The 12,577-nt window shown below is 37.5% G+C and overlaps 1 protein-coding gene across 4 annotated transcripts in view; it reads left to right on the top strand.

Moving 5' to 3' along the window:
- Nucleotides 1-12,577, top strand: part of LOC117993153 (solute carrier family 41 member 1-like) — a 99,457-nt gene that overhangs the window by 49,014 nt on the left and 37,866 nt on the right. For 2 of the 4 annotated variants that reach the window (XM_069506605.1, XM_034980898.2), the window contains exon 2: nucleotides 7,827-7,919. In XM_069506605.1, the coding sequence (XP_069362706.1) occupies nucleotides 7,829-7,919 (91 nt within the window). In that variant the 5' untranslated portion in view covers nucleotides 7,827-7,828. Of the gene's footprint in view, nucleotides 1-7,826; nucleotides 7,923-12,577 lie in introns of all 4 variants that reach the window. The other 2 variants (XM_034980897.2, XM_034980896.2) reach the window with 1 other exon arrangement.

Raw genomic sequence — 12,577 nt, 5'->3', positions numbered from 1 at the left:
AAAATTTAACACAAATGTCATTAACCTTTAAACGTGTTTTCGGTTATCATTATTATGACCTAATGTTATTTTTGTAATATTTAATCTAGTTGTAAATTGTATATTTTGTGTAGTTTCGATATAATCATCATCTATAACCTAAATTGCAATCTACTACAAGACCTTATCATTAGCACGCCATATACATTCTGCTCTTGGTGTGCTGCATCCATTTCTTTTCCGCTGCTTTTTCGACATCGTCGCGACATTTTGCAGGTAGTCGACCGATGCGATACTACGATACTCCAATATAATACAATTATACTTATTGTTACGTATTACCACTATGTTTACTATGTAGAGTTAGCCATAAAAGTTGTTAATATAAGCAGGATTTAGTGCTATCAGAGTAGATAGCACTTTCCAAAGCACTCGAGCTGCTTTAGTAGCATTATTTAACGATGATTGATAGCCTAGATTAGACTTACAAATGTTAACTTCACTTGACATAATATTTGCGTAAGAACTGATAGGTATGTCTGAATATACACTTATATTAATTCCTACATACATATCATCTTTGAAAATGCCTGATAGAGACCACTCCCCGCAACCCTCTTGATATCCTCAGTCCATCTGCTGGAGGGCGCCCCACATTATGCTGACTTGTTCGACGTTCGTCTCTTCTCTAGAGTTTTCCAGTTCGAGGGGCCATCTCTTTTACGACAAGCCTGACATTAAAAGCTGCCCATTATGACTGCCCGTTGCTTCTTCACGCCAGCTTTTTTAATGACTTATACGTAATTTCATAGTCTTCATGAAATTAATTAGTAAGTAAAAGATTTAATTACTTCATAAATAGTTAATACATTACGCAGACTTATGGTCGAACTCTGCAAAATTATGTAATTTTTTTTAATAAATCGATAAAGGTAAAAGAAAACCAAGACACGTTTCAAGTTACGTTTCATAATAAGTTACAGTACATTGCGCTACGTTATCTAATTTATGAAACGCAACGTTATTTAGTTTAGGTATATATTTATAAACAGAACTATTAAATACTAGATGACGTTCGCGACTTCGTTCGTTCAATTTGAGTTCTTGAAAATCCCGACAACTCTTTGATTTTTCGGGATAAAAAATAGCTTAGATAAAATAGCCTAGCCTCCGGGATGAAAGCTACCTCTGTACTACATCCCATTAAAATCAGTTAAATGGATGGGCCGTGAACAAGACGTAACAGTTGTCAAAAATTCCGTGGGAACCCTTTGATTTTTAGGGGGAGGTTTGAGGTATGTACATTTCCAGGATGCAGGCTATCTCTTTACGTACTAAATTTCGTCAAAATTACTTAAACGGACCGTGAAAAATAACATATAAACAGACACATTTTTGGATTTATATAATGTTAGTATGAGTACTGTGGAAAAGAACAATATTCGAAATGACTTACCTCATAATAAAACAGCGAATGAACCTGACAAGTGTAAGAAGACCCTCAGAGAAAATTAAATAACCGAAAAGTGGTTGGGTGTCGCAAGTGGACCCGTGTACGGTTCAGTGGGCCTTTCGCAACGGCTTTCACAACTGTCAACAATCTCTGCCTCGGGAAATAAGGGCCACTTTTTACGACAAATAGTCGCAGAGCCAGATCACACTAGGGACTTTATGTTTCGAAACTTTTATACGGTCAGCAAGAATTTGTCCAGCCTGACCATAAGGGCTAGTAAGAGAATCATCATCACCAACCCATCGCTGGCTCACTACTGAGCACGGTTCTCCTCTCAGAATAAGGGTTTGGCAATAGTCCACGTCGCAAATGGAATATGGATCCGAATACGGTTCAGTGGGCCTTTCGCAATGGCTTTCACAACTGTGAACAATCTCTGCCTCGGGAAATAAGGGCCACTTTTTACGACAAATAGTCGTTTTCTTCCGAGCTCAACTCAGCCGCAGTGCAATGGCTAAGTTTCACTAGCTTTACGACAAATAGTCACAAAGCTAGGATCATACTAGGGACTTTATATTTCGAAACTTTTATACAGTCAGCAAGAATTTGTCCAACCTGACCGTAAGGGCTAGTAAGAGAATCAGCCCACTACTGAGCAAGAACAAGGAGGGATTAGTAGCTACACAATTAATTTCATGAGATTTTCCAAAAGATCCTAAGTTCAATTTTCGACGACTTGGTCGAATGCATTTATATAGGTAGGTACCTATTATCAAAGTCATAGTCAAAGTCAAAGTCAGGTTTATTTATTGCATTATACATTGCTCTTCCGACCGACGCGAGCGTGCAATATTTATATACAATACAATTAGGGTTTAAATAAGTCTGACTCGCTTCAACAATGCACGGGGCTGCAATTGCTTGTACAGTATGTGGTATAATAATATTGTAAATTGAACAGTGAAAAGAGCAACCGCCGAGTTTCTTGCTGGTTCTACTTGTAAAAGTTTACTTGAATAAAAATATATTCTTTAAGATTCTATAAAATAATATCAAACAAAATAAATTATAACATATTATGAACAAAACAGAAGGTAAATAACATAAACGTTTTCTAGAGACATGTCGTTAGTGTGCTCTCACACTTATTGCGCTACCATTCTTTGGAAACCTACTGTAGTCTGTATAAGTACTACGGTATTTACTTTCGTTTGAAATAATTAAGTAGGTTACTTGACATACATAATTATTTCGTTTTTGCAATTTATTATACTATACAAATATGTAAAACGTGTAAACTACAAATAATTACCATTGACACGTGTGTCAATATTAGTTAAATGTTCAACTAAACGTGCAAACATGATTGACAAAGCCATGCCGCCAAGCGACTTAGCGTTCCGGTACGATGCCGTGTAGATTGTAGAAGTCGATGAGTACCTATGGGTTTAATGAAACTGTCACTCCCCTTCCAAGTTAGCCTGCTTTCATCTTAGACCGCATCATCACTTACCATCAGGTGAGACCGCAGTCAAGGGAATAAAAAAAACAATTGGTTATTTAGAATTAACTTCTTACAGAACCTTTTTCTGACTCTGATAACTCGAATATATTTAAAACAAGAGTGAATAGGCAAGAATGAGAAGGGCTTAGGCCATAGTCCACCACGCTGGGCTAGTGTGAATTGAATACGAAGGTAAGGTTTTGATTGTCAATTGCTGAATTTGTAAGAAAATGATGCAATGGTGATAATTTATACTTAATTAATTACATAACCTCAAAACTAAAGCTATGAGGGTTCCAAACGCGCCCAGGTCTGAGAAGAGCCCACAACTAACTCAGCCTGTTATTTTATTTTTATTTTTTATTCATATACAAGTTAGCCCTTGACTGCAATTTCACCTGGTGGTAAGTGATATGCAGTCTAATATGGTAGCGGGCTAACCTGGAAAGGGTTTGGCAGTTTCCATTATTAAACCCAAATATTGAAAAGGAAGAGATAACTAATCCCTGAAGGGCATTCCATATCCTAGCGGTTCGAATAAGAAACGAGGGGGCAAATCGATCGACGTGTCCGTGAAGTTTTGATTACGTTCGGGTGCAGACCTTGACGATGTTTATTTTACTACGGAACCCTAGAAAAAGCTATGCAATACGTATAGAAATGTAGTTATTTGTGGTAGTATACTTAATTGTCTATTATAATAAAATGTCAACATATAAACGTTTCCAAAGACCCATTGTTCTGAACATTTGACGTATGAACTGTTTGTGCATGGCTAACCGTGATCTCATGGTTATGAACCTACCGTAATTGAGTCGTTGCAGTACTATGTACTCCTAGTACCTTCTTAATATGGCTTGGTAGTAAATAATAAGTAAGTACCACAGGTTAGTGCATTCAAAAAAACTAACACAAATAAACACTATTGTTATTGGTAATGACGGTCTCAAATGGAAACACGCCAGTTTATTTTGAATGCACTTTACCAACTTAATAATAGTCGTAATAGCCTAGTGTTAGGACGTCCGCCTCCTATTCGAGAGGTCAAGGTTTCGAGTCGGGGCACGCACCTACTTTTCGTATGTATGTGCCCATCTGTTGACCTGTGGCCCTACCGCGGTTGTTTGACAGCTGCAATGTCACGATCGCAATCATCTCTGATTGGTTAATGCTCGCTCACTATTGGCCACAATGCATTGTTGCAACAAGAATCGTACAAATTCAGCCAATCAGAAAAATTGAGAATGTTATATACATATAATGATTGATGCAGGTTTTAGACAATCGCCCTATAGGATGCCTATTGACGATGATGATGATGATGAAATAAAAATATGAAGGATTTATTTCGATTATTGTACGGTATTTTTTTAAATTTTTCTTAAAATATCTTTTTTCATCGAGAATCGTAATGTTTAGGTATATTTCTGAACTATAAATTATAAAAGATGAACTGCCCGACGGAAAAAAAAAACAATTTAGTAGTTGTTAAAGACAGAAAAATCAACACACTTGTAAGTTTGAATCCAAGACAACAACAGAATTTATACTAATTTTAGGTGAAGGAAGTCCGAAATTACCATGAACTTTATAGAAACCCAAAAAATAATGGTGTGACCACAGAATTCTAAAGAATTAATAGAAATAAATGTATCTGCCGTTCTGTAACGTGAGAAAGAGATACGTTTATTATCATAATAAGTGTGCCACATAGATACATTGTAGCTAAAATTATGATGTACGCAAATCTCTTAACTAAACTAAAATGACATCTTCACCCAAACCAACGTAAACTAAAGCGTAACGCAATGTGAATAAGTCTGTTTTTACAGCAACGCTTGAACTACACACACTGATGTCAGATGGCCCTAGTAATCTGCGTAGCGACAATTGGGATGATGCATATTGTCAAAAAGAAATTATTTCTTAGTAATTAATAAATATCTTTATTTATTAAACTAAGAAATAATTTCTTCCAAAATTCGAAAAGTCCACATCCGCTGCTAGTTTTAAGTTTGCTAACCATTTAAATTATTTAACTAAAAAAGTACGTCAAATTACGTCAAATGTTTATGACGCCACACTTGTGTCTTTTATACAAGCTCCCATGCTAAGTGAGCATTTTGAAGTTTGCTAATTGGACTATTAGTCGTCATCCCTATTGTTCACGTATCTTTATCATTTCTATACAATTATCTCAATTCTGTGGATATGGCAATATAAGTCCGAATAAATACCCCCATGAAAGGTCACGATTAAAAACGTTTATGCAACGTTAAGATGAATGAAATTACTCTTACTACTACTTAGTTTTTTGTGTTTCACAATAAAAGTATATACAATCATCATCAACCCAACGCCGCCGGCTCATTACTGAGCACGAGTCACTTCTCAAAATGAGAAGGATTTGGACATAATCCACCATGCTGGCCTAGTGCGGATTGGAGGACTTGTCAAACCTTAGAGAACATTATGGAAAACTTATGCAGTTTCCTCACGATGTTTATTGCTTACTAGACGATGCCTGCGACTTCGTCTGCGTGGATTTAGGTTTTTAAAAATCCCGTGGGGAATCTTTGATCCGGGATAAAATAAATATAATAAATTAAAATGTCCTTCCCCGGGGTGCAAGCTATCTACGTACCAAATTTCGTTAAAATCGGTTGGGCGGATGGGCCGTGAAAGGCTAGCAGACCGACAGACAGACAGACAGACACACTTTTGCATTTATAATATTAGTATGGATTAGACATCCGAAAGGTTAGCTACTCGTGTGCTTTGACCCCGATTCGCACTGTAGTTCTACTAAGAATATCGTCAAATAGTCAGTTCCCACGCGACATAACTACATTTCCCGTCTACGGAATGGGAAGTGCTCGTGTTCTTGCAGTATTATCTTTCGCTCGACGCGTCGTTACTGCAAATTGCACTGAAGGACGCGGTGCATTTCGGTTTCTGAACTAAAGGTGCGCTTGAACGGCCATTCAAAATTACTCAATACGGTATTTGACTATGGCAAAATAAATTATTTCTCAGTGATTATCAAATAGAGCGTCTACCAAAATACGTAAATTCCAAATCCTTTGTCAGTTTTATATGGTGACAATTGGGTGACAACCATTTTAAATTATCGAAGCACGTCAAATGATTGTGACGTCATATACCGGCATTTCATAGAATTTCACATACTAAGCGCGCGTTTTAACGTTTGATAAAAAGGTACTGATTTGACTATATATCGTATACTCGTACGTAATATTATAATGAGCAATGAAACATAATATTTTAAGTCAGATTAGCAGATTATAAATAAAAAAAATACTTATTTTAGTTAAGTTAGTTAGTAATTTCACGTAATTATAAGAATTTTCCATGTTCAATCTTAATTATAATTTATTGTTTATCGAAGCAGAATTTAGATATACGTAAGTACGTATGAATATCTCTACGAAAATATTCTTAGGTGGGGTGTAGGCCTCCTAGTCGGAGGTCAGGGGTTCGATTTCGTGCACGCACCTCTAACGTCAAAGTATATATAGATAAACTAGCTTATGCCCGCGACTTCATCCGCGGAGACTACACAAATTTCAAACCCCTTATTTGACCCCCTTATTATAGAAGTTGAATTTTCCAAAATCCTTTCTTATGCATCTGCATGCCAAATTTCAGCCCGATCCGTACAGTAGTTTGAGCTGTGCGTTGATAGATCAGTTAGTCAGTCAGTCATATTTAGAAACCGGTCGAGTGCCACTCGGACACGCACATAAAGGAGTTCATACCTACAGAAATACCTACACATTCTATGAAAAAAATAAAGAAAGAAAAACGTTTATTTCGTAAGTTTTTCGTTTCCTAGTCTTCCATCATACAAAAGGGCTAGTATGAATTCTCCTTGTGATATTATTTTCACCATCCACAAGAATTACTCGACACAATTTTGCAAGTAGGTGTAACTAAATCACTTAATATCTTCCGCTCTAATACCGTTTCAGTGTCAATAACTTTGTATGGCTTCCGTCAAGGCACCTCTAGAGGTACTTATAGGTAACCTACTTTCTTTATGAATTTTATCAAACTCTTATTAACCGACTACGAAAGGGTTCTGAGTTTACGTATCTATATCCACAAGGTATGTGGGCTCTTCTCAGACCTGGGCGCGTTTGGAACCCTAGTAGCTTTAGTTTTAATTATCACCACTATAGCATATCAGCTTACAAATAAAACTTTATGACAATCAGGAAGCGTAAAATTTTACCAATTCTGAATAAATGATTTGAGTTTGAGTTTGAGTTTGGTACAAGTTATAACTAACTTAACGATACTATCAAAAGAACTCTTGCCACCATAGACATTCCTGCGCTCATTGAGCCGGCAGGGATTAGTCGGGATGAGGGATTGACGCTGGTTCCCTGGGAACGGGACGCGCGCCAGTGTGGGACCCAACGTGTGTTGAAACATTGGCCCCGTGTCATATCAGGGAGATAGCATCAAGACCGGGAGCCGCAGCAGAAAACGGCAAGCGGCGCAAGTATGCTCTATTATCGAGAGTTACATTTTTGTTCCGTTTGCCGTGGAGACCCTGGGGCCGTGGAGTCTTAGTGCTAAAAAAAAAATACGAGACATTTCACCGCGATTAATAGCCTCATCTGGTGAAAGAACGGCTGGCTCATTTTATGTGCAACGGATCAGCCTAACTGTCTAGCGCGGAAATGCAGCCAGTATTCTTGGCACCATTCCACGCGGGCATGATTTGTATAGTAATCAGATAAATTGCAATATTTTCATTTAAAAAAAAGTTATTTTTGCAGTTTAAATTAAGCTTTTGTTTCCCATGAAACCCATGAAACCCATGAAACCATTTATTGAACAGTTGTATCTGTATTGTTATAGGCATGGTTGGAGCACCCGATGTCGTCAAGCCTTCTGAGAAAGTTGAATCCTACTCGCCTCATATCAACGGCAATCCGATATTCACCATCAGCGGCGGTAAGTGTTGATTATGTATGAGTACCCTTATCAGTAATCAGTAACCTTATTATAATCAGTAACCTTATTATAAATGCGAAAGTTTGTTTGTTTGTTGGTTTGTTGCTTTGTTGGTTTGTCCTTCAATCACGTCGCAACGGAGCAACGGATTCACGTGATTTTTTGCATGGGTATAGTCAAAGACCTGGAGAGTGACATGGGCTACTTTTTATCCCAGAAAATCAAAGAGTTCCCAGGGGATTTTGAACAACCTAAATCCACGAGTACGAAGTCGCGGGCATCAGCTAGTTATCTAATATGTATAAAAAGTACCTATCTATATTATGTAAGAAATGGAAGCCAGTTGTTTTATTATTTTTAAATCTGGTTATTATTTATGGATCATTATAAGTAGTACTTAACACTTATTGCATTTGGGAAATGCACATAATATTAGGTTATCAAGATACATAAAGATATCTACAGTTTATCTTTTGCGTGGATAACGTTATAAATTCTATATCTAAGGTATTTATGGGACATCAGTATCATCTATCACACATTTACAATGTAAGGCCTGAAATATAGCTTGATTTGTTGGTTGTTTAAATGATGAGACGGCGTTGGTGCAGACGTGTTTATTGAGTGATGTCTTTTTTTTTTTATTTTTATTTTTATTCAGATACAAGTTAGCCCTTGACTGCAATCTCACCTGGTGGTAAGTGATGATGCAGTCTAAGATGATAGCGGGCTAACCTGGAAGGGGTATGGCAGTTTTTATTAAACCCATACCCCTTTGGTTTCTACACGGCATCGTACCGGAACGCTAAATCGCTTGGCGGCACGGCTTTGCCGGTAGGGTGGTAACTAGCCACGGCCGAAGCCTCCCACCAGACCAGACCAGAAATTTAGAAATTATAAAATTCCAAACCCCTGCCAGGAATCGAACCCGGGACCTCCCACTCTTATGATCAACCAACTTATGGACTAACAGTAATTTATCGAAATCTTACATCATCATCATCATCATGATCAACCCATCACCGGCTCACTACAGAGCACGGGTCTCCTCTCAGAGTGAGAAGGGTTTTGGCCATAGTCAACCACGCTGGCCATGTGCGGTTTGGTAGACTTCACACACCTTTGAGAACATTATGGAGAACTCTCAGGAATGCAGGTTTCCTCACGATGTTTTCCTTCACCGTTAAAGCAAGTGATATTTAATTAATTAAAACGCACATAGCTCCGAAAAGTTAGAGGTGCGTGCCCGGGATCGAACCCCCGACCTCCGATTAGAAGGCGGACGACCTAACCACTAGGCTATCACAGCAAATCTTACATGCATCACCTTTCTTCTTAATTTGATGCGTTTGCAACCTACATATTACAGGCTATCAAATTATATATCTGGCAACTGTCTGTCTGTCTGCTAGTTTTTCTCAGCCCATCCGTTTAACCAATTTCGACAAAAGGTACAGACATTACTTAGCTTGCATCCCGGGGATGTGCATATTACTAGGCTATGTTTTGTCCGGAATAACATTAAATTAATAAAAAATCTAAATTCACTTGGATGCGGAGGGAAGAAAGCCATGTCACTAGAAGAATGTTAAATATGAATGTGGAAGGAAAAAAGTGGAAAGGACGACCAAAGAAAAGGTGGATGGATTGCGTGATAGAGGATATGCGTGTAAAAGGGGTGGATAATACGTTGACGGATGACAGGAGTGAGTGGAAGAAAAATACATGTTGTGCCGACCCCACGTAGCGTGGGATAAGGTAAGGAAGAAGAAGAAGAATTCGCGTGCATCATCTCACCCTTTACGGCATTAACTATATCTATACTTATGCAAAGTAGTGATGGGTTCATTTAGTACAGAATTATTTTTCTTTCAAGCGAACATTATGTAACATGTAAAGGTATGATTCCGAACCACGCTGCACGCAGCAGCGCTGCCGCAACAGTGCTGTCACCAGCTGTCACAGTCCTGTCGCGGCACTACTGGTCCCCATACAATCTCTATAAGCTTATATGACATTACATTCCGAGCTAGGCAGCAATGTTCCGCTACATTTCTGCCGCGACATTGCTGCCTAGCTCGGAATGTAATGTCATATAAGCTTATAGAGATTGTGGGCGGTAGTGCCACAGTAGTGCCGTGACAGGGCTGTGACAGCTGGTGACAGCACTGTCGCGGCAGCGCTGCTGCGTGCAGCGTGGTTCGGAATCATACATTTAGTCTCATAAGACTTACGCTTCATGCCCTAAAAATGTACAAAATAAAACATTATTGTAAGAAGTTTACATAGAAATCACTGTAATCATGGAAAATAAGTGGCAGGTAACGACACGACGGAAGTTAGCGGTTAAGTAAAAACGTTTTTTTATAATATTTTATATCTCAGTTAGAGATAGAGGAAAAAGTAAAATAGGTAAAAACATTATTTTGTTGTGAAATACACGAAATAACTAGGTACGGTGAATTACCCAAACTGTTATTAAGTACATCTCATACACAGATTCTACCTACATCAATCATTTCAGGCAATAAAAAGAAATCCCTAACTCAACTACTGACTTACTCATCGACGCCCAGCCCTAACCCTTGTAGGTATCTAAAAAGCTGAAATTCGCATTATAGTGAACACAAGGACAAAGGGCGGATTTTTCGAAATTACCTGGGGAGCGATACTGCGGGCGGTCGCTAATTTTTAAATAATGATGCAAAAATAAAGTAGGTATTTATATCACTTCTTCTTCTTCTTCAAGTGCCATCTCCTACCGGAGGTTGGCAATCATTAAGGCTAACTGGATTTTGTTTACTGCTGCCCTAAACAGTGATCTTGTATACTCATGTTAAACCACTGGCGAAGGTTCTTGAGCCAGGATATTCGTCAACGGCCAGGTCTACGTCTGCCTTTTGTCTTGCCCTGTATTATAAGCTGCAGTAGATCGTATTTTGGGTTGCGCATAACATGGCCCAGATATTCGAGCTTTCTCCTTTGCACACATTTGAGTAACTCAGTGGACTTCCCCAATCTTTGCAGCACGGTGGTATTGCGTACACGATCTCTCCATGAGATTCGCAACATTCGCCTGTACACCCATGACCCACATCTCGAACGCCGCCAGCGTGTTGCTCATCGCTTGCGTTAATGTCCAGGCTTCGACTCCATACAATAAAACTGAGAAAACAGCACCGTGCCAACCGCATCCGAAGCGGACCGAACTCTTTTTAGCTTCATAAAAGCGTTTCTTGCCTGTTCAATACGGCACCGTATTTCCAGACTGTGGTCGCCGGTTTCGTCAATCATGTTTCCCAAGTACCGATACCGTTGGACTCTTTCCAAATTTCCATGGTTGAGATACAAGGAGGTGTTCTGCACAGGTGATCGGCTGATTATCATATATTTGGTCTTCTTGCAGTTGATATTGATGATTATTGATTTATATCACTGTTCTCGTATTTACCAGACAAATAAAATAGTATCAAAATGTTATATTAATTTATACATTCTCCATTTTCTCCATTGAGGAGGTTCTCAATTCGTCGGAATCTTTTTTGTCAATTAAGTAGTTAAACAAGAAATTAAATACATTAAAGATATAATTACTGTCTTAAAAAAAACATAATTTCAATCAATTAAGTGAACATATTTTATTATATCTACCTATCTATATGAATAAGTAAGTCGAATTCAAAAAACACGAATGGATAAAAAAAAAATTTTTGGGTTAGAAATTTCAAAATAAAAATTCTAACACAAATCTCGATACCGAGAGATGAAGCACTCCGATAACTTTTAATTAAGTACATAATGGGTGTGTGTTACTTAATTGTTAAATTAATGATAACTTCATGTCACACTAATTAAATAATTGAAAACGAAACTAATAAGCATCGAAGCAGTATAAACAAGAAAGTCATTATCAATCGTAAACAAAGTGGGTAAACCGTTTTATCACATCACACTTCTAAAATTCAATGTCAAACTTTGCAAGCATCTTGCAAGTGAATGTAATAATTACTTCGATTTGAGTGGTTCCCGCCGAACTTAACTGACGTGCAACGAAAATGTAATTTAAAAAGATATATTGTGTTAAATCTAAAAGAAATGCGTTAAATCTATAGAAAAGTGTTAAATCTATAATTGTTTAATAAAGAAAAGTGTTATGTGTAAAAATCTATGTATAAGTAAAGTTATAATTCTCGAAAAATATAGACGCGTTTAAATCTTGAATCAGTCGAAAAAATGTGACTTTGCAAATGTAAAATTGTTATAAAACTTAAAGTACTTACCTATTTAAGTCAAAAGGGATCAAAAGTGATCAAATAATAAGTGTTTCAATGTAAAAATGTGATTAGTGTTAGGGTATGAATATAGAAACGACGGGGTTTTTTTTAATTTATTTTATATAAGTATAGGTAGGTACTTAGGTAATTTGTATTCCTAGCAAAAAATCAAGATTTCAAGTAGTTAAGTGTCACTGACTTGATATTATTTCGTATAATGAAAGTTACTGCAACTGATTTTTTAAAAGTTAGGTAGTTATTAGGTTTCAACATCTAATCTAAATTCTAAATACCTATATAAAAAATCCTGACTCATTGACTGACTCAGCAACGCTTAGCCCATTTACCTAGAAAGCTGAAATTTTGCACACAGCTTCCATT

The sequence above is a fragment of the Maniola hyperantus genome, chromosome 23 (genome assembly GCF_902806685.2).
Source record: "Maniola hyperantus chromosome 23, iAphHyp1.2, whole genome shotgun sequence".
NCBI classification, from domain to species: domain Eukaryota; kingdom Metazoa; phylum Arthropoda; class Insecta; order Lepidoptera; family Nymphalidae; genus Maniola; species Maniola hyperantus.
This window is presented reverse-complemented; position numbering and strand designations above follow the sequence as displayed.